Here is a 26,263-nt window from a genome sequence, read left to right as displayed (position 1 = left end):
AGAAGGTAGAGGCAAGGAACAGAATCTCCATATACCAAAAAGTGTCCGACAAAAAACCATAAATATGGTGGCGCTACAATACCTAGAATACTTGAGAAAAAATCTAATCATAGACAGCGCACTTCACTCCGTCAATAACGCCTAGGTTCTTAGCTACTCTAGCGCTACTCTGGAGAGATTTTCAAACTATTATTTATAGCTAGGTATGGGCATTGTGAATATCATCTTGCTTTGTGTGGTAGGACACAGCGCAGCGGATGTCATTCCAGATCTAGAGCAGCGCCCAACTAGGGAAGTACCTCCACCTTACAGAAAACCGCAGCCAAATAACACTAGACCCTACTCATAGTGTTGTGTTCCTGCCGGTGAGTAAGGTTGCCAGAGCTCAAACAAGGGGGGGTGGTTAGGGTCAGCAACGCGCATGTGACTCCTCTGGAGTTGCAGGCGTACATAGGCTACGGAGAATGCTTACCATAAGGCAGGCCGTATGCTTGTTTGCTACCGACGTAGTATTAAAAAAAAGCTGACAGCTGGACACTTTTGCAACAGTTCTGCCTTAGGAGATTCTATTCCTTGCCTCTTTCTTCCATACCTTTTAGGTCAAAGAGTATTTGAATTTCAAATTCTCTTTGCTTTGAGTACATGCTCCAAAATTTATTTCTATTAGAATTTTTTATGGACTTAGGGGACCTTTTACATCTTCAATTAAAATAAGGATTTGTGTACTCTACTTACATCTCTGATCTTTATTATATTGTATAGTTCGGCCCAGGACTGTCTCATTTCAAATAGACAGAGACAATCATACTGTCTTTGTCTTACGCTAGTACTATCACCCAAAAGAAAGGGATGAGTATAGTTTTCTTTGTAGTTACTTACTGACAAGTTGTGATTGCCAGACTTATAGTGAAGCCCGACCACAAATATATGATCATTGTCAAGAGGGCGCTGTTATTCTCATGTATAGGGTGACACTGACAGTTCAGTTTAGTATGAAAAATTTAGTTCCAATGAAATTCTGCAATATGGCGCGTGATCAGTCGACACGATTAAGCGTCATGGTCAGGCTTACTCGTGTCGATTTAAATACTCCCTTCGATCGTGTTTATCGCCACTCGTTGCGAATTACCTATTTTTCGCACTTGTATCGTAATTTACTATTACAACATATGTTGCAATATAATAATCTTTGTACTTACATAACGAGGACCACTAAGCAATAAACAACGATTATATAAAACGAGTTTATTTAACACGCCATAGCTTATGCAAACATACGCAAGTAGGTCCGCATCACCGCGTAGTAGGGTTAACCTAACTTTGGCAAACACGCATACGAAATCATACAAAAATAAACATTTGAGTTCACAAGCAGCGTCCAATATGTTTGACAGAATAATATACTCGTTTAAACTCTACAAATCAAAGGACTGCCATCTGTACTTATTAAAAAAAATGTTGAAACTGTCAGAGGGCCCACCGCGAACCACGTTCGACGTGTTGCCTCCCTGTCACACGTACGAAATTACAAGTGGGGGCCTACCGCAAAAACCGAAATTCGCAAATTGCGGGGATCTTTCTCTTTTACTCTCACTAGAACGTAATTAGAGTGACAGAGAAAAATGCCCGAAATTGACGAATTTCGATTTTTCCCGGTAGCCGCCCTGGTGTGAAGTCAGTTGAGTGTGATCGTTTGTCAAATCTATTTATTGCAATCTGATTGGCCGATATCAGTGCTCACGGTCATGGTCAAATCTGTTGCATTGTGATTGGCCGATCTCGCCGACTCCACAGGGCAGTCATTTAGATGTAGGAGCGTAGTAGTAACATAATTTAACTTTATAAAATAGTTGTGCTATATGTAATAGGACAAAAGTAGGGCGCCCGCCCTGCAGTCTTGAGTGGTTGTCTTATTGTACTTTATAGACCCTGGTGCAGGTGACGTCCTTCACGGTCATGACCTGTGAAATAAATGAGATAGTTTTTATTCGACTTCTATTAAACCTAAAAATTGTTCACGGCTTCTTGCTTGTAAGATTTGAAAGGGTTGTTAATGCCCAATGTTTACACTTTACAAATGCTACTCTTTATTTTTAGGGTTCCGTACCCAAAGGGTCAAACGGGACCATATTACTAAGACTTCGCTGTCCGTCCGTCCGTCCGTCTGTCACCAGGCTGTATCTCATAAACCGTGATAGCTAGACAGTTGAAATTTTCACAGATGATGTATTTCTGTTGCCAAAAACAAATACTAAAAACAGAATAAAATAAATATTTAAGGGGGCTCCCATACAACTAACATAATTTTTTTTCCGTTTTTTTTGCGCCACTTTTTGATATTTTACAAATTTAACACATATTCAGTGAAAGAATAAGGATCCAAAATCAAATGACGTTCTAAAAGTGTTTAATAATGTGTCGAAAGATGACAGTAAATTTACTGTGGCTACAAAGTTTACTTTGACAATCCACCTCTATTTCAAATTCTCTTTGATGTGAGGTACTGGTGTAGGACATACCAAACTATAAAATGATTCATCTTTATCTTGTGCAGACATCGTTTTATGTGCAATTAGCACTGGCATTATCTCGGTGACCCTGACTTGCAGAAGGTTACAGTAGAAGGTATGTCCTTACATATGTTATAAATAGATAACTTCTTTATAATACTCGTATTGATGTCTATTGAATATTTATATTTATTTATTTAGACACATAATAAACTTACAGTACAGTCACCAAGTCGTTTACATGTTAAATCTGAATTCTAACGTCAAGTATTGTAATATAAAAATGTCACAAATGTAATACAAATAAAATCAATATAATTTATAAACCAATAAAAAAAACCAACAATAAAAGACGAATTCAACAGACAGAAGCATAATAAAATAAATAAATTTCAACTTGTCAAAAAAAATTAACACAAAATTCTCAAATTAAAATTATAAATACAAATTTATACAAACAATCGGCAGGGATACAGAATATTTAAAATGTGGTAACATTTTACTGCGAAAATCCAGCCAGCATTATCCACAAAATATATCGATATCATGACCCTCAACAGCCATCACATTTAGTTGCGCCCAGTGCCGAGCCTAGCCGTAGGCACGTTATCAGCCTGCCGGGTGCGCGCGCGCAGTCACGCGAACAAGCGGCGACGGCGCCGCGGCGGCAGCGTCAGTTCAGGCAACCCTCGCCATGCTGGACGTGCAAGCCCATTCGCTCCAACACAAACGAATTGTTTATCCTATTAATGATGCCATGATAATGCTCCATTAACAATAGTTTCCGCCTCAGTTTGAGTGTGTCGAGGCCTACTATATGTATTGAATTATATTTTGGTTGAGAGCGTCACAGTAAATTTGAACCCACACCCGGTGTCCAAAGAAGCTAAAAATTTGCATACATATGTAAGTCAGGTGACAATGCAATATTATGGTAATCACGAGCTGTTCTGATGATGGAGACAGGAAGTGGCCATAGGAATTTATGACGCAACTTAATTGTGTGTTGGGGTTTAAGAATTGTCTCTATGAGTTAAGTTGCCTGTGGAAAGAAAAGTACAGTCAGCGATAAAAGCTGTACCAGTACCAAAAATGTTTTTTTTTTTTTCAAAAACTTATTTCGTGTAACTTCAGGGGTTCAGTAAGCGTATAATATACCTATAGCCTACACACTTTTTATTGCGACTATAAAAAAGAGATAGCGGGACGATTTAACATAAGTATCACATAATAAATTTTTCAACAAATGGCCGGAATAAAATATATGCATATTACAATGCGCCTATGAACGTCAAATAAAGCTACACCAGCTCTAACCCTACACCTCTGACCCGAGAAGATTTAATTAAACACAAATGTCTTAATCTTCAAATCTAGTGAAGTAAATCTGGCCATGGTTGTGCTACTGGTGCTAGCCTATGTGAGCTCAGCACGGGTAGACCGCCGCTTGAGCAGCTTCAGACGAAGCTATTAATACGATCCGCCTTGCTTGTAACAACCCCAGGAAATTACATAATGAGTTATATCGCATACGCTGGCTAAAGAACTTAAAAAGGATAGATAAGCCAGATCAGGTGTTGGTAATCCATTTGAATAAGGAACTTGGACCCTTACCGCCTTCAGCTCCTCGGGGCTGAATTCGCGCAAGTAGGTGACCTCCAGGCCGTCAGGAGCCTTCTGCACCCTGCTTCAGCTTGTTGCCTTCGAACGAGCACACAGTCTTTACCTGGAAAAACAAAAGTAATCTGTAAGTGCATTTTTATCTATGTTATTAAGGCATATCGAGTATTATGGGTGAAACTTTGATCCTTATTCTTATATCAATAAGTGGCGCCATATAATATCAAAGGTCAAAGGTATAGCAGTATCGTTTCGAGGTGATGGCGCCATAACCTTTAGGTAGTGGCCGGTAAGATGGCGCCACTTTTTGATATTTAACAAATTGAACACATATCATATCAGTGAAAGAATAAGGATTAAATTCATATGGCGTTCTAGAAGTTTTTAATTATGTCGACACAGATGTCTTTCGACAAAGATGCAGTAAATATACGTCGCTACAAAGTTTTCTTTGATAGTAACTGACTGACTCTGTTAACTGTATTTTGATATTCAGTCATTAGATAAATAATAAGTTTTTAGGTGTTTGTGTCTACCACTACCTAGCTGGTGTCCTCACGTGCCTTCAATGTGCGCGGGGGTTCACCTCAAAGATCGGCTATGTCAGCCATCTTCGGGCGCATGAGCGCCGAGCTAGCTAGGAGTCGAAGTGGTCGCCATGGTCGAAATCGGCCGGAAAGATCATCATCATCATCATCATACAAGTATAGTAGTAAATAAAGATTAAGTAAAATGGTACAATCTTTACCATGGTTTACGTAAGTCACATGATAACAGTTTGAAAAATATATCATGAAAAATAGGAAATAACTGTCATGAAACAAGTCATCTCCCTTATTGACTCATTTGATTAATTATACGCTTTCCATGCAGATTTTCGTACATTTACCCGCCTGTTGCTATCTCTATTGCACGCGCATAATTATATTGCTGTCCCGCCCATGATGCCGGTTGTATGTCACTGTGCGAGCATGACAGCAATATAATTATGCGCGCACAATAGAGATAACCACAGGCGGCTCAATGTACAAAAATCTATCTGGAAAGCGTCTTTTTTTAGACCGCTGTGACAATAGTCAACTAAAGCCGTGACGAGGTAAATAGCGGAACTCTTAAATTTTTGCTTCGAAACTTTTCGAGTCTCGAGTCAAGGATAATCTAGTCTGTTTTTGTGACTGCTTGTTTTTGAGTCATACATTGTAAAGTTATTTATCTATGCTACTAGGACAGTTCTATTTTAATAATTTGTTATGCTTTTGAACTGATTTTAATACGACCCTGACGATCGTTTTGGTGATGGACGCGCATCTCACTCACGACATTCACTTCATTTTGCATGTTTGTGCATACTGATTAGTATGAGCGATCTTCAAAGAGTTCAAAAGTTTAAGCCCCAAATAAACAAATAACTCCCAAAAATTCTATGCATTTGACACTTTGGAAGACCTTCGTCTACACTAGCGCCCCTAGCGAAATTAAACGCGATAGCCCTCATTGAGACATTACTATTTGGAATGATAATCTGTGATTGTGTCAACTGAGACAAATACTTGTAATGGATTACTTCGACGGTAATGTAAGTCGTTTGCCCAACAAGTAACAGTGAGAACAGACCTAGACGCCGTCAGCGCGCTCTAAATTCCTCTCCGCCCGTGGTCTTGAAGGTAGAGGCGACCAGCGTGTACTGGTCTCCACCCTTGCGGATCTCCACGGTGGCGGTCTTGCGGGCTTATAACAGTCTGGTAATGAAGCCAGGAGATTTTGTAGACCTTTAGAGTGATGTGACAAGTAACAGTGGGAACAGACCTGGACGCCATCAGCGCGCTCCTCATCAAACTCCTCGCCGGGCTTGAATTTCATCTCCGTGGTCTTGAAGGTGGAGGAGGTGACCAGCGTGTACTGGTCTCCGTCTTTGCGGAGCTCCACGGTGGGGGTCACTGCGTTGGCGGCCTTGCGGGTGATGAGGCCAACGCCTGGAAACAAAATTTTCTAATTAGATTCATTCGCGCCAGTTATAGCGGTCTACAGAGTGGAGTCAAGTCAATGTGGGGAAGGTATATAACATTTTTGGTTCGGAAGACGGGCATTAGGCGAGAACTCTCATACTTAATTACGTACTTCGCTCAGAAAGTAGGAGTTTCACTCCTTTTGCACTACCGAACTTTTGTAAAAGACACCCTAGCCATCTTATAGGGGTGAAATAACTAACTTCCACTTTATGCTCGAATTGATAGTAAGATACATCATGGACTCGATGGATGGGTCAAATTTTACAGCGTCTAATTTAAAACTTAGATGATAAAATGTACATATAACCGAAACGTATTTTAGGGAGAATTTACTTTTATGATTATACCTAAACCCTTCATGAATTCATCAAAGTTTTTTGAAGACACCAATTTATATTTCTTCCCCTCCCATGGATACAAGCTTACATTAAAAGCCATATTCTTAAATTAAGGGAAAATGAATTAATCTTAATGATAAAATGTGGAACCGATATCTATTTCAGTTTCAGAAGTGACACATGTCAGATAAGATACTGTCAGATTGCATAAAGAGGTTGGTTCGTCAGAGTGTAGTCATAGATAGGTCAGTTAGGTGTTCCATTTATCTAAGGATGGGTATTTGACAGTTGACTTTATGTGATTGATACTGATAATGATAAAAACAGCTTTGTGTTGTTAATGTTGTTATGAATAATCTTATGGATTTTTCACGCAAGGTCAAGAGAATGCACATGCGGTGCGGAGCGCATTAATGAAGACAAACAGAAAATTAACTCCTGGTTGATTTAGGAAACCGCCCCGAAAGGTACGTGTGGAATCGACAGGTACCTATAGTTTGTCTAAAGTTCGGTAATGATAGGGTACTTATATATGTACGTAAATATTTCAAAAAATTGTGTCTTTCCATCAGAGAAGCAATCATAAGGACATACTTCAGCTGCAATTAGGAAGTTTTTATCAGAATTTCTGTTGGAATTTCACATGGAAATGTCCTTATTTCACATGAAGAATAAGGGTCCTCCTATTTGGGTCCACAATTAACTTCATAAAAGCTTAAGCTTAAAGCTAATTAAGTTTCAGAAAAGGTACAGTCAGCAGCATAAATTGGTAAGCAAGCAAAGTGGACAAAATAATCCTTACAGAATGTTATATAAGGTAATATAAGAAAATAAGAGCATGTGCAGGTCATTTTGAACACCTCACAAGGGACACGACACCATGTCACTTGATAATTACCAAGTGTCACGTAAAATATCCAAGTAAATATGGGATTTATGAAAATTCATGATAAAGTGAAAATGCCGTAATTCCGCATACAGCATCCGAGCAACAATGGAGGCCACCCACCACGCGTGACCCCATGTTGTCGGGTAGGTCAAAGATTACATAGTTATGCAAACAACGACTCCGTACATGTCCGTAATACGACCAACGTACACATCTAATCAGGGATAGGTAGTTAATTCTATTCATCTTGCTATTTGCCACGTATGCAAATTGTTTGTTCTTACAAATGAGATTTTTGTTTCTTTTTTTCGATCGGTTCAAGTCCCCTGGAAGGGTGTCAAGTGTTGTCCTGTCCTTAAATAGTCCTGAGATTGGTTTTCGTTTTTTTTGTTTTTTTATTTTTATTTAAATATTCTCTCGTTTAATAGATAAATACCTTAAAACTAGCATACATTTTATTAAATAATATATCTTAAAACTAGAAAAACACAATTAACTAATAACTTACTATATACATAAGAGGTTTCATGTCAGCTATATGCTCGTATTCGCATATTTCGATCCCTAAATGGAGTCACAACTATTATGGACTTTGATTATGTTTGCCAACAGCATAAATATTTAATCCGACCACATTAGGCTTCTTAATCCAGTAATATTTGCCAAAGCCACATATTTTGCTTCTATTTGTCTCTTCAATGACATTAAATATTAGCATAGTTAGTCACAGTTTTGATGTGTGTAGACGCCGACCCAAAATATTTGTCATTTGCTTTTAGTAGAGTTCCAGAAGTCCATTGTACGTTGTCATCCCAAAAAAATATAGTTAGTAAATGTAGTAATGTAGTCAAGCTACATTTTAACAAACTTAGACATTTTGTATTTGACCCATGTGCAAGTTCGAAGAACTAAACAAAATCTTTTATCGTTAGTTCTTTGTCTTTACAAGTATGCTCAAGGAATTTAATTTTCTTACCATTTCGTACCTGTCACAATTGACAATGGGGACCGTGCGCGTTGGAGGGTCTGCCATCTTGTGGCCAGAATCGGAACCATAAACATGTACATTTACACGTCACGTGTTTTCTTGTGCATAGTAGGTTCTCCCATCTTGTGGTCGACATCGGAACAATAAACATCACATTTACGCCTCGCGCCAAAAATCTGACGGCTCCTGTGCTGCCTCCTACAGTTCATGCACGCTCCCTATAGTATGAGGTCCCTAGCGACTTTCTTGTTGATTGTCACTGTGACTAGGTACGAGATTGTACAGAAATTAAATTCTTTGATGTACCTATCAGTTGTCCACGGGCATTACAAGTAAGTACCATGTTTCATCTGAAGTATTAGCTCAAGCATGCTTGTAATACTTGTAATTCTAAAGCAAACTTACCACACTTTGTGAGTATCAAAATCGCTGCCGAGTTAGCTTGGTCTGACTCTATATGGATACGGCCGAGTTCTGAATGGACGTGTTGTTTGAAGAGTTCATAATACTTATCTACTGCACATAATATATAGAACTACCTCTCATAGATACTGCATTATGAGGAATAAGTATAGGAAGACCGGGTCACAAGTCATAGTTTATACTTTTACAACTGGGTCGCAAGCCAACAGTCTGCTTCAACTCACACTATTGATTACCACATTTTCTTCATCAGCTGTGGTTACTGGTTATAGGTTTGGCGGCGTGTCAAAAACTAAATAGATACTTGAAGTAAATTTCACCTGAAACTAGGCTACCTTCCACTGGAATATCATTAAATATATAAAAATAGAATAAGACATACTTACTTGCAAGTAACCTGATATTCACAAATTCAATTTTATTAAATTAACAGTGTTTTAACTTCAAATTAATGTCAAAATAATACAAGCTTAGTGTATAGATATAATTTGTTGATAAAATCATGAGAATTTGGATTAAGTACAAAGGTAAATTGGTTTGTTTATGCTTTATGAAATGTTTACTTGATTCGAAATCGATTCTGCCTTGAAATAATTTCCGTAAAAATATAATAATATTATATGTATATCGCCAATTATATGGGCATTTTATTGTAACTTTTACTTTAAAGCGCGACTTAAGTAGTCTAACTGTCACTTCCCTGATTGCTAACCGGCCGTTAATGGTACACAGTTAAGAGGAAACATTAGTCGTCGTTTTCCATAAAAACGAAGTAGACATTTTCTTGTCTGGATTTTTGCCCTAGCTAGATGAATAATATTTTACATAAGAACAATATTACCATTACCCGTTTTGCTTTTTTATATTCCGGTTTTTGTAAGAACTAGGTTACTTCAAACAGCGCGAAAACGGCCAAAAAATGCGCCGTAAACAGACGCCTACCATTCAATCTCGGCAAAAAAAAAAACCGCAACAGTCAAAAGAATCAGACACAGATAATTTCTTTCTCATTCCGTTTCCAAGATTTCGTTATCATTGGTTAAGTTTTTGAGGAGGAAAACGTCGAGAACGAAACCTCCATTTCTGAGATATTTACGCAGGGCATTTCGCCTAAGCTGCAGTTGTCCTTATCGCACAGATATTTACCTAAATTTCTCAAACCACTGAAGGAGTTCAACTGGTATTTCCTTTTAAGCGAAATCGCCTATATGCTCCCTCTAGTGTGTCAATTCTCGGCAACTGCATTCCAATGCAGGTCCGATGTGCAGTCCGGAGGGAGTGCTTTGGTTTATGCGGGCTGCATAATGAACGAGAATTGGATTAGAGGGGCCGGGCTATTGAAGTGTAACGAACATGAAGAAAATACTTTCTTACGCTGTTGTTGGATATGAATGTGGGCAGCATTCCATTTATATGCAATAAGAATACCAGAACATATAACTATTGATTAACACATTAATGTCATTGATACTTCTTATATATACATCATGAGTAAGTGACCCCGTTTAGAATGTAGCACTGTACTACATCATAATGCCTATATAAAGGCAGAGTTAGACAAATTGGGTGTTGGTTTTATTCGCTTCGTGATGTCACAAAGATCCCCATGAACCCTTAAATTTACTGCTTATCTAAGTATTTTTCTGTTTCTTTAGGATAAAAGAAGCTTAGAGTATAGAGTCCACTTCGGTAACAGATTCCGACATAATTTTAACTTCAATATTCTCCAATGCGAGCCTTTTTGGTGCGACAGCCAACCAATTAAGTTTTTGCGAGCATTATTACAAAGGATAAAAAAAGGCGGGCGAGGAATGCAATGTTCAAGGACAACGGGTTGAAATATTTGGAAGACGTTTTAGTTTTATTGTTTTACAGAATTTATAGATAACGATTCGCAAGTTTAAAGAAAACTTTAGACCACAGGAGTATTTTAATGTTGCCGTAAAACTTATATTTGTACTGACTTTAAAGGACATGGGAATCAGTAGCTTTACCACGGCTGCCTTAGCAGTCTCAAACAGACATATTCGCTAACGTCTGGCTAGCACTAATATGCGAGTACGAGCAAGATGCATAGAAAGCAAGTTACGCACACTGTCTCAAACTGGTGGTAGACGTATAGGTGTTCACTGTAGGGGAAACTGGCTGAACTGGCTGACGACGGTTCAGCGAGACCTGAAAGATCTCAATATAGATGCAGACCTTGCACTCAATCGTGCAGAATGGAAGAGAAGAACAGGGAAGGCCGACCCCAAGGAAATGGGAACAAGGCCCAACAAAATGATGATGACTGTAGGGAAAAGTGTCAGGAAGAAGTCAGGTTTTGATTACCCCTTATTAGCCCTTTAATTTCTTACACTTGTAGCGTATAGTTACCTATATATATATCCACTGCTTCAAAGAAAACACACTCGGTAACCATTTATTTATAAACTCCTTCAAATCATTGCATAATATTTTTATTTGTCATCAATATCAACAAAAAAAATATCCTATTAAATTAATTTAAATTCTGATATCATATCATATCACATGATATAAGAATATCGGGCGGATACTAAAGTAGGTAATAATAAACACGAATATTATGTAAGCAGCTTATTCTGCAGTCATCTCAGCTGCAGATAGAGGAAAACAAACAGTTATGAATAGATGTGGAGATAATTATAGGCGGTTCAATGTCCAACGCGTCACCTCTTCTCGGCGAAACGCAAGCGAGTATCGATATCGCAACTGAAAACCTCGATACCTATAGTAGTGTGCGATATAATAGCACAGTATTCGTACTAGGGTAAACTTAGGTAAATAACTTTGGTCAAAAATCAGCAACAAAGTCCGAATGATGGAGCGAGAAAAGATGGGTGTAGAAGTAAAACTTCTATTGAAAATAACGGGCAAGAATTTAAATTGAAATAATACCTAACACACAATTTTTCATTGGGTATTCCAGTTTTATAACAAAACTTACAATATGTTACATACATAGGTACATACATGATTGCGGTAACGTTATGGTTTTTTCCTTAATGCCTCGTCTCTTCACGATGGCCAGCGAGATGGCCATGCGATGGTTATGGCTCCTCTACACGATGGTCGGGCGCAGGACCAGCGAGAAGGCCATGCAATGGTTGATGGCTCCTCTACACGACGGACCATCATACTGGCTCACTAAGATGGGCCAGCGTGTAGAGAGGGTAGAGGTGTCTGATGGCTTACGGCGCGGTGGGATGGCGATGGGGCGGCCACCGTATCTGTTTTACGTTCGTACATAAAAGGTGCCAGCGATAGTGCGTGGTGCGTACGCATCTACACGTGGCCCATTCCATAGTGCGTGCTCTCAACCATTGCATCGCCATCTCGCTGGTCCAGCGCTAGGCCATCGTGTAGAGGAGCCATAACCATCGCATGGCCATATCACTGGTCCGGCGCTGGGCCATCGTGCAGAGGAGCCATTAAATCAACTTCTTAAAACGGAGTAGACCGATTTGAACAGAACAAAATTAGAAATGTTATAGAGTCATATTTCATAGTATTTTGGCATTACCACAGATTGTCATTGCAAATGCCACACAGACTTAGCTCGCCATTCTGTCGCCTAGGTTCGTTGCGTACAAGATTCCCAATCAAGCCCTTATCTTTGTCAATTCCCAGCCAGATAGAGTTTCCGTATCGATTACTGTACGCCCGCATCGTCGGTTGCGTTTCGACAATAACCACATGACATCTTAATTATCGAAAATATGTATGTAAATTAGATTTCATAAAAACTCGAGATAATTAACTAGGAAACGAATTTTATTTATTTATTTAAATAGGTATTTTGATTCGTTTATGAAGTAGTCTAATACTATATATAATCAATAAACTGAAATAGATAGCATATAGGGTAGAGTCGGATATATCGTACCAGTTATTATATAAACTTGGATATTTTATGTTTGAAGGTAGTTACAAATATGTTTTACTGTGTATATAAAAGTTCAGTTACTTGGCTACATTCGTTATGAAGATGAGCATTCTGTGATTAAATTAACAAAGCCTTAATGCATTTCTTCGGAAGCACTGCCATCGGTACGATTTACCCGACCATGTTGGTTAAATCGTACCACCCATAATAAAATTGTATCTATGAAACGATTTGCAAGTTTACTTATTGCTTATTTTAGGTTTGAATAACAAATATTTATTACGGGAATCCGAAATCATACTTACACGACTCAAAAATACTTGGTCGTTTAAATCGTACCTATGCCAGTATGCTATAGTACGATTTTAACAACTAGCTATTTTTATGAAATAATCAGTATAATAACCAAAGTATAAAAACTAGTCAATTTTTAAGACCTACACAGTAAACCCGTTTATATTTATAGTAATATATTTTTAATTTGGTATTTTAACTTATCTTGACCATATGTTATGGTATTACAAATACACATTAAAAGTAAGATCAAGTTCAACGAAAAACATATTCCTTCTCTCTTTTGTTCGATGGTAGTCATACGAGTATGCCATATCTGATTAGATTATTGAGCTTAATTCCATTTGAGCACTGTTTGGTACATTATGTGTAAATAAACTAGTCGTTTAGTGGGAAAACTATAGGTGGTTCGATTTAACCGGCGGCACGATATAGCCGACTCTCCCCTACTAAAGAGCACCCTAAACCGGTTAGCGTGTGTAAGAGGAATGTTATGAAAGTGAAGGAAGCGAAAGAGGTATGTCAGGATTGTAGCAAGAGGAAATCCGTGGTCTCTGCCAACCCCTCCTTAGAAAAAGTGACTCTCACTAAGACGTAATTAGAGTGACAGAGAAAAATGCCCGCAATTGACGAACTTCGATTTTCGCGGTTATACCTCTAGGCCACCCGGCCACTAACGTTCGATAGCAGCCTCTGCCACTGGAGGGCCTAGTCGCTTTTTCTCTAGTATGTCATTAATTTCAGTTTATACCTCAAGATAATCGCATAGTAAAATGTGTCGAATCATTAATAATGTTGTGTCTGGAAAAGATCGTTTTTTTTTGTGATGGTTTATCACTTTTCCTGTTCTTTAACCTCTACCTCTAATCAGTTTTGTTGTTGTCTGTGGTATGCAATAACGAGTTTTTTTATTGTATTGTATTGACGATATCAAGTAGTTAAGAACGTATTTATCAGAGCAAGATATATATTTTTTATACGGTTTAATAAAATTAGTCGCGGCGATTAGTTATAGATGTGACATGTTTGCCGATATTAATTGATAGCATTACATTTATTATGTGTTATCGCACGTTAAGACATATAGATAAACATCTTATCAACTTAGCATCTATATTATAAACAATTAAACATGACAAATTGATTATTGTCCGACAATTTAATCACCACAGATACATCAGCGATAATTTTATTACAACGCTCTTCAAGATGCATCCTGACTAGTTTGCTATAATTACGCTTTAATGACATGCCAACCTTTATTTAGACCATTCGCCTCATGGAACCAAAATAATCTGACCTGGAGATACGTAACGACTATGAGTAACCATAGCTCATGTTATTACTGGTGTCTTGACGCCCACGGAGTGCCCGCCCGTCAGATAAACGCAAATAAACCGCTAGGCGTAGGCACCCTGTTTTATCCAGACCGTATTTGTTAGATATGTCAGAGGCATCCTTTAGAAGAGTCTAGAGCAAAAAATATTTGTTTAATTTAGACCGCAGGATGACACCTACCTAAGTGGAATTTATCTGGGGGCACGGCAGCGCCGCCGTCAAAGTCGAGCAAAACAAAGAGGCACGGCTGTGCCATCCTGAAAGAATCTAGGAAGTCCGGTTTTAAGAATAACTATGTATTTATTTGTGTGAAATGGATAAATAAGTAAATATTATGGGACATTTTTTTACACAAAGTTAAATTTAGTTTTATAATTGTAAATGTATTCTCAACGTGCGCACCCAATTATCTGTGTATTAATTTAATTCATCGAATTATTCCCTAATTATCAATTGTTCGGAGACAGTTGCAATTCTTAGACACCGGAATAGGATGAAAATCGTTATAGAACCCGGGCCTCTCGCGTGATTGGCCACAATTGGTGCTGATTGTCGACCATTTTATGACAATTGGCCGACAGAGAGCGACCAATGGGTAATCGCTAGACGGCTCATGCCTCCGTATAATTGGTCCTGAAAAGATCGTACGATGCGGTATCTCTGTGACTAATTTATATTGATGACTGTAGTATGGGAAACTCATTAAAATTCTTTATTGTATGTGTATTTCCATTAAAATGAGTTATTATTTACAATATTCTATTGTGTTGGTTGTCTTAAACATTAAAATGATGTCAAGACAGGCAGTATTATTTTATTTAAATATGTATGTTAATCGCGTAAATATTATGTTCCTTACGCAAGCCACCTAAATGCGCACCAAAAAGCGGAGCACCGACGCTCGAATAATAGAAAATAAAATAGTCCGACTGAAACCCATTTTATTGCCGGAACCGGAGGTTCGCGATCTTCATACAAAACCAAAACGTCAGTCAGATACATACTATTAAAATAATTAAAATGTTTATTTGGTCGTCAGGGTAAAAATAATTCCATCTCCACACGATAGACCTGATCTTGCTAGATCAAGTCTTATCTTTAACATAAAAGCTGCCTTATCATTTCACAATCGATAAAATGGATTTCTAGTAAAGCAGCTATCGGTTGTGGCTCTGACTAGTTTGCTTTCTGTAGGTAGGCATCTTATCGTTGATAGATATGTCGTTTGTCGATGTACGATTGCCCTCTAAGCTAGGCCCTAGAAACAAAAACATTAAGAAATTTTACTGAATTTCCTGATTTTCGATTCTACTCTGATAAACTCCATCGCGCTATTCGTAAGTCTATGTAATCCATAACCTGGGTCTTGATCCGAGACCGCGCAGGTCATGGTGGGCACGTGCATAATGATTGCAATTAGCATTTAAACGTTGCATTTAAAATGTTGCAATGCAATGGCATATGGACCCGAGCCCATCATACCCCTACCAATATCCTATATACACAACCAGCTAGACCTACATCACAGACAACTTTAATTACGGGACATAACACACTTAACAAACACCTACACAATATGGGTAAAACAGACAGCCCCATGTGCAGAGCGTGCATGGAAGAAGAAGAAACAACAAAACATATTCTCCTAGACTGCAAACAGGTAGAAGTATACAGGAACAAATACCTAGGGACTCCGTGCACACTAGGAGAGGCATTTAGCAACCTGAAAACTTTGCTAGGCTTCGTGGAGGAGCTGGGGTGGTTAGAGTAGCGCTACCTCGTTTCACGCAAAATAGGCACAATGGTTGTCGATTTGCGGAAAATGCCCAGAAGCACTAACTAACTAACTAAAATGTTGCAATGTTGCAAACGTTCCACCTAAACCTAAAGACCAAGAATTAAGGACTATATTTGACTGGCAAGTATCGAGTATTGTTTATTTTTATGTAAAGAACGGAAGGGGTGATGTTGTACGATTCTAGGATAAGCTTGATATACCTAGGTATAGATTGATTCGGAAATTATATTTATAACATTTAAATTGTCCTATAATATTCATTTACTTATTAAACAATAACTTTTTATAGCTTCAGTAAAACACGTATGTATCGTAAATACATTTGTCTATTCATTTATATTTTATTGCTCAATATAGCACAAATAGCAGACATATTATTAACAATATAACGATAATAAACATGAGTCATAAATAACATTATTATTTTCAAATTGCCGATTATTTACTTAAATAAAATGCAATGATGACGCCTGAGAATAGTGGTGAGATTAAGACAATTTCAAGGTTGGTACAGTCAGATTTGACGGCCTACCGCGAACCACGTTTGACGTATTGCCTCCCTGTCACACTTACGAACAAATGTACAAGTGCGACAAAGAGGCAACACGTAGAACGTGGTTCGTGGTAGGCCCTCTGAAAACACAGACACGATCGAAGCGCCAAAAATATGTATACACGACCTTATATTAGGGTAGTGTATAAATATTTTAGGCACTTTGTTCGTATCGATATTTTCACACGTGACCGTACTAATATAGTATAAGCCGTATCGGCTTACACCATACCCATACCTATCGTTTGGGGGTGTGGTCGTAGGTAGCTTTTATTACCTAGAAACTACGAAACTTATCAGTATCATGATTCAAGTTTATACCTTGTAAGTTATTAAAGTTGACGGAGCAGGTGGTGGATTACCTTTGCATTTGATTACGAATAAAAGATTATGAAACGATTAAATTTGTAAGTTAATCTACTTAATTTAGCGAGTTAAACTTTGTGGATTTTCTGATAGCGATATATTTTCGTCAAAATGCAATAAATAACTGATAAACCTGATCCGGTCAGCATTTAATCAACTTATCCATAAAACATATTATTGCACCACATTTTTATTTATAGCTATGTATAACAACATGGAAAATTTAGTGAAAACCTATGTCAAACCAGTTTATGAATTTGTTTTTATAATAAAGTAGGTATATCAATATATGAATGAATTGTTTTAACTTTGTCAATCTTAACGCTGCATTTGAAAATAATAACATAAAATTATTATTATAATCCCAGCCAATGAAATAGTTATACTCTGTCATACAAGTTTGTCAGTAGAAAAAGGCGCGAAATTTATATTTTCTATAGGACGATAACCCTTATATCCCGCGCCTATATTTTTTTAAATTTGCCGTTTTTTTCTACTGACGGAAATAGCTTGACAGACTATAATTATGTACATTATTTATAGTCGTAATGTTTGGTATATTGATGGCAAAAAGCCAAAACATAGTAACTGACAAAATACAAACTTTACACCAGAGCCGATAAACATTTCGGTTTTTTGGAAAAACAAATCATAACTTCTTTGCTTATTAATGGAATTACTTAAAATTCGGGCTAAACACACGACTCCTATTACGCATTTATGTCTAGCGACGTACTTAATACATAACAAAAATGATTCTTACTTATTTCCGAATAGAAAAATAAACAATAAATAAGTGGTGGGTGGGATTCCGAAAAGAAACTTTTATTACTTATATTCAAATATAATGGCCGTGACAGTATTTTATGTATAAGGTAGGGCTGCCATCTCGAATTTCGCCAAACCCGGACAAAGGTTCAACAAAACCCGGACATTTGGCGTAAATCGCATTTTTTCCCCGAACGAGTCCGAAAATAATATTTTTAAAAAACAACACCTTTAATTTTACATGTAGTTTTAATGTGCTTCCTTACATGAAAAGTGTCCGGGTTTTCCCTACACACTTCTTGACACCCCCCCCCCCGGGACGGCCCCCGGACGGCCTCCAAACTAGGACAAATCCGGGAAAACCCGGACGGATGGCAGCCCTAGTATAAGGTATACTTGGGTAATTTCAGCTATCGGGTAATCTTGAAAATAATTTAAAAATCACTCGTATTCCGTTGTAAGAAGTGTTTCTTTTGGGAATTATCCACGACGACTTTTTAATGTTTTTTTCCTTCCGGAATTGTAAAAATACGCCTTAACATAAAATAAAGACTACTATTGTGGTACAAGAAAACCATAGCAACATCTAAAAGGCGCTATAAAAATGAGCTCGCATTCATGATAACATTGACCTTCTTTTTTTCAATAAAGCATGCACTGTCAACTTCAAAACGATAAGGAACTGAGTATATACTTGTTTTTTACATGTCAAGAACAAGAGCCGTTATAAATAACGAATGAATGATTATTGTGCCTCAAGACTTGATACAAATATTCTGCATTAAATGAGAAAATCAAGTTCTTATTAATTATATATATCTTTTTTTGAAGTTTACACTCTTATTCTTAATTCGTGACTTGTAAAATTTCAGAGATTTTCTCGAATGCTATTAGAGGGCCCATTTCTCGAATGCTATTAGACCAATATTATTAATCCACAAACTGTCAAATCGTATGGATTTCCATGAAAATTCACTAATAATATTAGTCTAAGGGCCCATTTCTCGAACGGTATTCATCATCATCGTCTCCTAGCCGTTTTCGGCCACAGCAACTGCTTTCTACCGCTGAGAGTGTCGCTGGTGCGCTCTCAGGTGACTGACGTAGCCAATCTTAGCAGCGAATGTGCGGCCACACTCGCTGCAGGTCAGCACCCCTCCGACGTAATTATATGTTATGGCCATAGGTGGTCTGGCCTTTAGCTCGTCACGCTTATCGTCAAGTTCTGTGCGTCGCCTGGCTTCGAATTCACGCACCTGCGTCTGCACAATATGCCTCCACTGTGGACGGTCACCAGCTAGACTCTCCCATGTCGTTGGTTCTATATGAGCTCTCTTCATATGCCGCTTCAACACATCTTTGAACCGCAGAAACTGGCCGCCTCGCTTTCGCTTACCATTTTGCAGTTCGCAGTAGAAGATGCGTTTCGCGACTCGGTCCTGGGACATCCGGGAGACGTGACCGCACCATCGTAGCTGTCGTCTCATTAGGTAGGCCTCTATTCCGGCGACATCGGCACGTCTAAGGATCTCCGTGTTCCTAAGACGGTCGGACCAGTGGACACCCATAATGTCGCGGAGGCATCTCAGATGGAAGCTGTCTAATGAGCGAATATGCTTCCGATACAGGCACCACGTTTCTGAAGCATATAGAAGATTTGGCAGGACAATAGCCATGTATACAGCAACCTTTGTAGCGAGCTTTATGTCGTGTGACCGAAACACCTTTGAACGAAGTTTGCCGAATGCTGCTGCAGCGGCTCCTATTCTACAGTTTATCTCGTTCTCAAGGTGGCACTTGGCTGTGATGGTGCTACCCAGGTATTTAAACTGCTCTACTTGGTTAAGCGAGTCTCGGCCGAGTTTAATGTCAATCTGGGAATTGGCAATTGTGTCAAGGGCCAGAACTTCAGTCTTTTTAACACTTATTTTTAGGCCAAATCTTTGACAAGACTCATCAAGACTCGACATAAGCTGTTGTAGAGCACCTGGAGATTCGGCCACAAAACACAAATCATCTGCATACATTATCTCAGTTATGACTGCGAGAGACACTTTGGTGCGCGCTTTAAGCCGGGCTAGGTTAAATATGCCACCATCGGTGCGATAGCGAATACGGATGCCGTTAGAAGAAGTTTGTAGTGCCTCCCGAACTACTACTGCGAAGTACAAGGCAAACAAAGTGGGCGCAAGCACACAACCCTGCTTCACGCCACAGCTTACAGTGAAAAACTCTGATTGTTCGCCCTTAACACTTACGCAGCATTGCATGTTGTCATGCAATAGCCGGACCATCCTAACAAACTTTTCTGTGCATCCCAGTTTCGCCAAAACCACCCATAAAGCTTCGCGAGGCACACTGTCAAAAGCTTTTTCTAGGTCAACAAAACACAGATACATTGGTTGACCTTGCTCTCTACATTTCTCTTGCAGTTGTCGTATAGAAAAAATAGCCTCGCAGGTGCCTCGATCTGGTCGGAAGCCAAATTGGGTCTCAGGTAGAATGCTTTCCGATAGTGGCATCAAGCGGTTTAGTAGAATACGGGCAAAGACCTTCCCTGGAGAAGTTAGAAGGGATATACCTCTGTAGGAGTTACAGTTCGCGCGGTCTCCTTTGTTCTTATATAAGGAACAGATGCGAGAGACTCGAAAGTCAGCAGGTACTCGCTCTTCGTCCCACATTTTAGAGAACAGCTTCCACACCGCCTCATGACCCATACGACTTGACAGTTCATGGACAATATTTAGTCCGTTCGAGAAATGGGCCCATGGTTCGACAAATGCGCCCTTGGTATAAAAATGCGTCTAATATTTTTATGTGTACCTATTAATAACGACCTACACATAAAAATGCTATTTTTCAACTAGTATTTTAAGTAGGTATTATTTATTAATTTAGCTTAACTTGACAGACGACGATTCCTCTTTCGGAAAAAACTTTTCAATTCAACATTGTTTTCTTTTCCATATTTATTTGATTAAGTTCAGGGTCGTTATATTGACAAAATATACCGTAGGTACTTATTACTCTGAAATTAATATGATTATTCCATGAAATTATTTTGATTTGTGTTATTTCAAGTAGAAATACTATAAACCTCTACCCACTTCTTTCGTACAGGTAAGTTTATTTCGGTTTATAAATTACATAGGCACTTCAACAATGACAATGCCAAAGATAACCCGTATTTACACTTGTCCTGTAGTTAAACTAAAAAATTTAGTGGCAATTTTAGTTTTTTGCGGACATCGCCGAGTCATGCTATAATTGTCTATGTCCGTGATGCAAGCGCGCTTGGACTTTGCATCGCCTTCTGGACTCGGATATGTGCCAAAGTCACGTATTGGCTGTTTGAACACCATTTTATTATTTTTTTGGTGAGCAGGCAAAACTATGTGACAATGATTTTACGGGCACTGTCCGGCCGTGGAGATGTGTATTTTTATGCCAGGCCTCGGAGATAATATCGGAAAATGTGAGAATTGATGTTTGACAGTTGACCCTTTTTAATGATATAGGAAGGAGACAAAAGAGCAGACATTGACATGCGCAACACCAGAGGGGTTGTAAGTGCGTTGTCGAAATTAAAGATGGGGATGGGTTTATAATTTAAAGTTAGGCTATCAGTTAAACGATAGGTCTCTTAGCATTATTACATAATAAAGGTGCTACTGCTAATACAAAACCTGCTAAATCCATTTTTGAAATTAATTGAAAGAGGTGTATTTCAACGAAGATACACTTTTTTTTAAGGGTTCCGTACCCAAAGGATAAAACAGGACCCTATTACTAAGACTCCGTTGTCCGTCTGTCTGTCTGTCCGTCCGTCCGTCACCAGGCTGTATCTCATGAACCTTGATAGTTAGACAGTTGAAATTTTCTCAGATGATGTATTACTGTTGCCACTATAACAAGAAATACTAAAAAGTACGGAATCTTCAGTGGGCGGATCCGATTCGCACTTGTCCGGTTTTTTTTAATTATTTTGTCCTTAGACGTTGCGAAAAATATATCAGTTTTCATTTCAAAAGTAATCATTGTGTCGCTCTCGCGATTCCCCTACGTCCTCTTCCATTTCAAATTTCTACGTGTAATAGTCTTTCCGTCAACGCTCAATTGGTACGAATTAGCATTTTATATTATGTCCATCCGTATCAATCAAAACTAATAGATCTAATTCAAGTAAATTGGATTTAAATTTGAAAGCATTTTGATGAAAAGGGTACAGAGATAAAACAAAATTTGTTGTTATTTTATGTCTGAACCTGCGGTTTTTCAAAAGTTTCTGTAAAACTATAGAATCGTCAATCTCATTAAAAATACCTTCGTGTTGGTAAAACTGTTTGAACTACTGTTTGCATGGATCGATCTTCGCGTGTCGAACTTTGTAACTAGTAGGTAGTTTACACATTTATTTTTAAGAGATCTTAAATAATCTTTGAGTCATTGAGGCGACTGCATAGGTATATCTAGTTGACGAAATATAATTTGCACCGATTGGTAATAAAACTTTATCTTTACGAATAAAAAAGGTGTAAAGTGCTTTGCCGCGAGTCCCATTTTTATAGTAATAACTAGTTCTGATACTTTGTGTTTCTGGGATAATATCGAAACGTTATTAGGTTAATAATAATGTTTCGTATTTACTTTGAAATTGATGTTTCTTTACATAAATCTTTTATTTATTTATTTAAGCTTTATTGCACTAAAGAAAAACTTAATGTACAAAAGGCGAATTTAATGCCATGAGGCATTCTCTACCAGTCAACCTTAGGGCAAAACAGAAAAGATTGTAGGATTGTATTTTATGCTTTTAAACAATAGACTACGAATTGGAATACTAGGAAAACTTGGAAATTAAAATGTAAAAAAGTACGAGTAACTGGGATCACGATTGTTTAGCTCAAGTATACTTTTAGCAAATCCGGCTGCTAATTGTTTTATCGCCCTATTGTAAGTGAGCCATTAGCGATAACGTTCATCGGTGCAAATAATATTTCTTCGACTATACCCTAATAGCTATGGATAAACACACTTCAACATATAGCTATTAGTTAATGCTTAGCAGTTTTCTGAACACAAAACACAGGTGTTAAGTTTGTGTTAATAATCTTGTAGTAACCTAACCTTCCTAAGGTATACGTCGTAGATCTCTGAATATTTATGAACATACGTGTATGGGTGATAATACTGATAATTATTCTAAAGTTACACAACTTTTAATGCATTAGCTTGATCCCTAGGTGGATCAACAATTAAAGTCTGTGACCGTACCTATTATGGTTCTACATAAATCATTATTGTTATTCATAGATATGTATGTACTCGTATTAGGATGAAGCGCTGGTGGCCTAGCAGAGCGACAAGAGCGTGCGCTTGCAATCTGGAGGTCGCGGGTTGAAGTTGAAATTCCGGCTCGCACCAATGACTTTTTGGGAACTTCTGTACGAAATCTCATTTGATATTTACCAGTCGCTTTCCGGTGAAGAAAAACATCGTGAGGAAACCGGACTAATCCCAATAAGGCCTAGTTTATCAGAGGGTAAACCCAGAGGGGTTGGAAGGTCAAATGGTACTTTCGTAAAAACTAGTGTCTACGCCAATTCTTGGTATTAGTTGCCAAGCGGATCCTAGGCTCCCATGAGCCGTAGCAAAATGCCGAGACAACGTGTGGAAGATGATGATAGATATGTAAGTAGATACAAGTATAGGGTTATTTTGTTAAAGGTAGAGGTAGGCAGGTGCAATGTACTAACTATAGATATCTAATTAAATTATTATTTATTTTCTACTCACTTTTAATAAACCGCAGGATATTTGAAAGGATGCGATTTAAACGTTCATATTCAAATCAGTGGAAATCATATCAAATGCTGCCTTGAGCTAACGTGAAACCAAATATGTGCTAATAATTACCTAGGTATATTTATTTATGAGTTTGTCCTTGGTAATTTTTCAGTACCTATTACCGATTAGGTTTCAATTGCCAGACTTTCGATTGAAAGAGTATCTGATATTATTTTGCGATTCTGTGGTCAATAGATATATTCAAGTATACCTGTCCGCTTTTCTAAGATCAAATACGCCATACCGACTACTTAGAAAATCAGACAGGTATATTATATAGGTAGGTATAAGAATTATTGAGTCATTTGTTTCATTTTACACTAGACATTTAATAGTCATAGCGTCTGTAGAAATTGAACAATCATGTTAGCTTAAACTTAAAAGAATAAGTCGGCGAATAAAAACTATGAACACGCCACTTTATTAAACTTTTTTTTAGGTTGGTTAACGCCATATGCAAGTTTTAATTTATTCAAACGATATAGAATTGAAAATAAATGAAAATTATAGTCGGACCAAGCTAAGTTGGTAGCGATTTTGATAGCCCAGACGGTGCAAGTGTTATTTTAAACTTCTATGAAATTATGGCGTTTACTTAACACTTGTACCGTCCGGGCTATCAAAATCGCTGCCAACTTAGCTTGGTTCTACTTTAGACATGTTTTCGTATTTTTTTTAATTTAGGGTCAACTTTAACCTTTTAAGTTTATGGTTGGAGTCTGCTCTTGCAAATGTAGTCGGTTTTTCATGGCGTAGTCCCTTGATCAAAACGTGTAAAAATTCAATAAATAAAGTTTTGCGTTAACCGCCTTTTAATTGATCCTCATTGGACTTTATACCTTTGTCATAATTTTGACGAATTTCAGTCAATTAATATTGTTGTCAAGAAATAATATTGTCAGTCAATAGTGTGGATGGTAGCGTATGTTTTACCCCGCACGGCAGATCGTTATCCACGGGCATAATGGCGGGTAGATTGAGCATTACAATGCGGTGCCACTGAATCACTAATGATAATGACTATGGCGGCTAAATTGCTACCCATTCGCAGAATAACAATTTTTTTTTACATTTTACATAAAACGAAGTTAAGTTAAACAACGCAACGCAACGCAACGCGAGAGGTTATAAAAATTCAAACACCCTCACAAATTTAGATGTTGACTTTAGATTGAAAAAAAAAAATATATATATATATATATATTTAAAATCACATCACTACCTCAAACAAGTTTATATTCAAATAGAAATCGATTGAAAGTTGCCCATTCATTTGGTGAACTATCGGCAGTTAAGAATTTGTATTATTAATTTATTTAAATACCTAGATAGTCTTTTTAATGCACTTCGGTTAAAAATTATGAAAACAGGCACGTGTTTTCAAAAACCTCTTAGGTACTTATTGCGTTAATATTGAACTCTGAAATGCTACTACGTAAGTCAATATCCTATACAGAATTTGCATTGTAAATTAAGTTAAAAATACTTGACGTTGGTAGTAATTAACTTGCCCCACCCCTATTAATGTTGGGTCTGGTCTGCGTAGGTAGCAATTGTCTCGAAGAAATTCGTAAAAACGTTCAAGAAACTTCATTAAAAATCATCTTAAAACACATAAAACTCAATCGACCGGTTAAATAACAGGGAGTTGCAAAACAGTTAGGTATGTGGTAACGCAAAGAGAGCCGTCGACCGGCTAAGATATTGAGAAGCCGGCCGGCATCGGTTTCTAAAAGAAATTGGAATAAATACAAGTAAAAACTCACCCAAAGCCTTCATGAATTCGTCGAAGTTTTCCGACGACGTCATCTTGTATTTCTTGCCTACGAATTCCATTTTTAATTTGTAATTATTTCTTTCGAAAAAAATAACCTAGTTGACGCCGTACCGGACGATTCACGAATGAATAAACGCGCCACAGCACGCATGCCCGTCTCATTGAGTGAATGGAAGACCGGATGAACGATTGAACGGAACGATCTGACTCATTCGACCTTGGTAGTGATGCGTCTCGGTTATCGAGATCGAGTTCAATGGACTCGCACAAACAGAGTAATCTTGTGCAAAACGCAGCGGTTGGTCTAAAAGCGTTCAGTAACTACGAATTATATCTGAAATGAACTCTGTTGTATTCGAGTCCTGTGTAACCTAATAATGATACGTTGTGCATAATGCGATAAATATTTTAAATATGTACTTTGTATAAAAATTCTATTTATTTTAATCGATGATTTCGTTCACAACACTTCGTCTATATTGTCATCTCTTTTTGTTACAAACAAAACTTGATTATGATTTCAACGCGCAGTACGCGCGCCCCTATTCATTATGACCCTAAACCCTAATATAATACGAAGGGTAAAATGTGCGAGTAGGTACCTAAGATACATGCAATGCAAAAATACGTAAAGGTAATAATAATTTTATTTCTATTGAAGTACCTAGTTAATATTGTTGTTTGTTTAACAAGGGAGCATTATCGAGTTATTTACCCCTCTTGTTAATATACTGAAGACCTGAATTGAAATTGAAGTTTAAGATTCCGAAATTGAATCAAACTGTGGAATCTTAACGTTGCGAGGGTTTCAAGGCACGATAGGTGTTAACTTTTCTGC

The 26,263-nt window shown here is 37.8% G+C and overlaps 1 protein-coding gene across 1 annotated transcript; it reads right to left on the bottom strand.

Annotated features, from left to right (window-relative positions):
- Window positions 1-1,230: 1,230 nt before the first annotated feature.
- LOC133529390 (fatty acid-binding protein-like) lies at window positions 1,231-25,575 on the bottom strand. The gene is given in 5 exon segments (XM_061867093.1): window positions 1,231-1,961; window positions 4,125-4,193; window positions 4,195-4,236; window positions 5,937-6,103; window positions 25,415-25,575. Coding segments are annotated over 5 exon segments (399 nt in total). The 5' UTR covers window positions 25,485-25,575; the 3' UTR covers window positions 1,231-1,910.
- Between the last annotated feature and the right edge of the window lie 688 nt (window positions 25,576-26,263).

The sequence above is a fragment of the Cydia pomonella genome, chromosome 20, assembly GCF_033807575.1.
Source record: "Cydia pomonella isolate Wapato2018A chromosome 20, ilCydPomo1, whole genome shotgun sequence".
Classification (NCBI taxonomy): Eukaryota; Metazoa; Arthropoda; class Insecta; order Lepidoptera; family Tortricidae; genus Cydia; species Cydia pomonella.
Note: the sequence above shows the minus strand (reverse complement) of the source record. Positions and strands in the feature narration are given on the sequence as shown.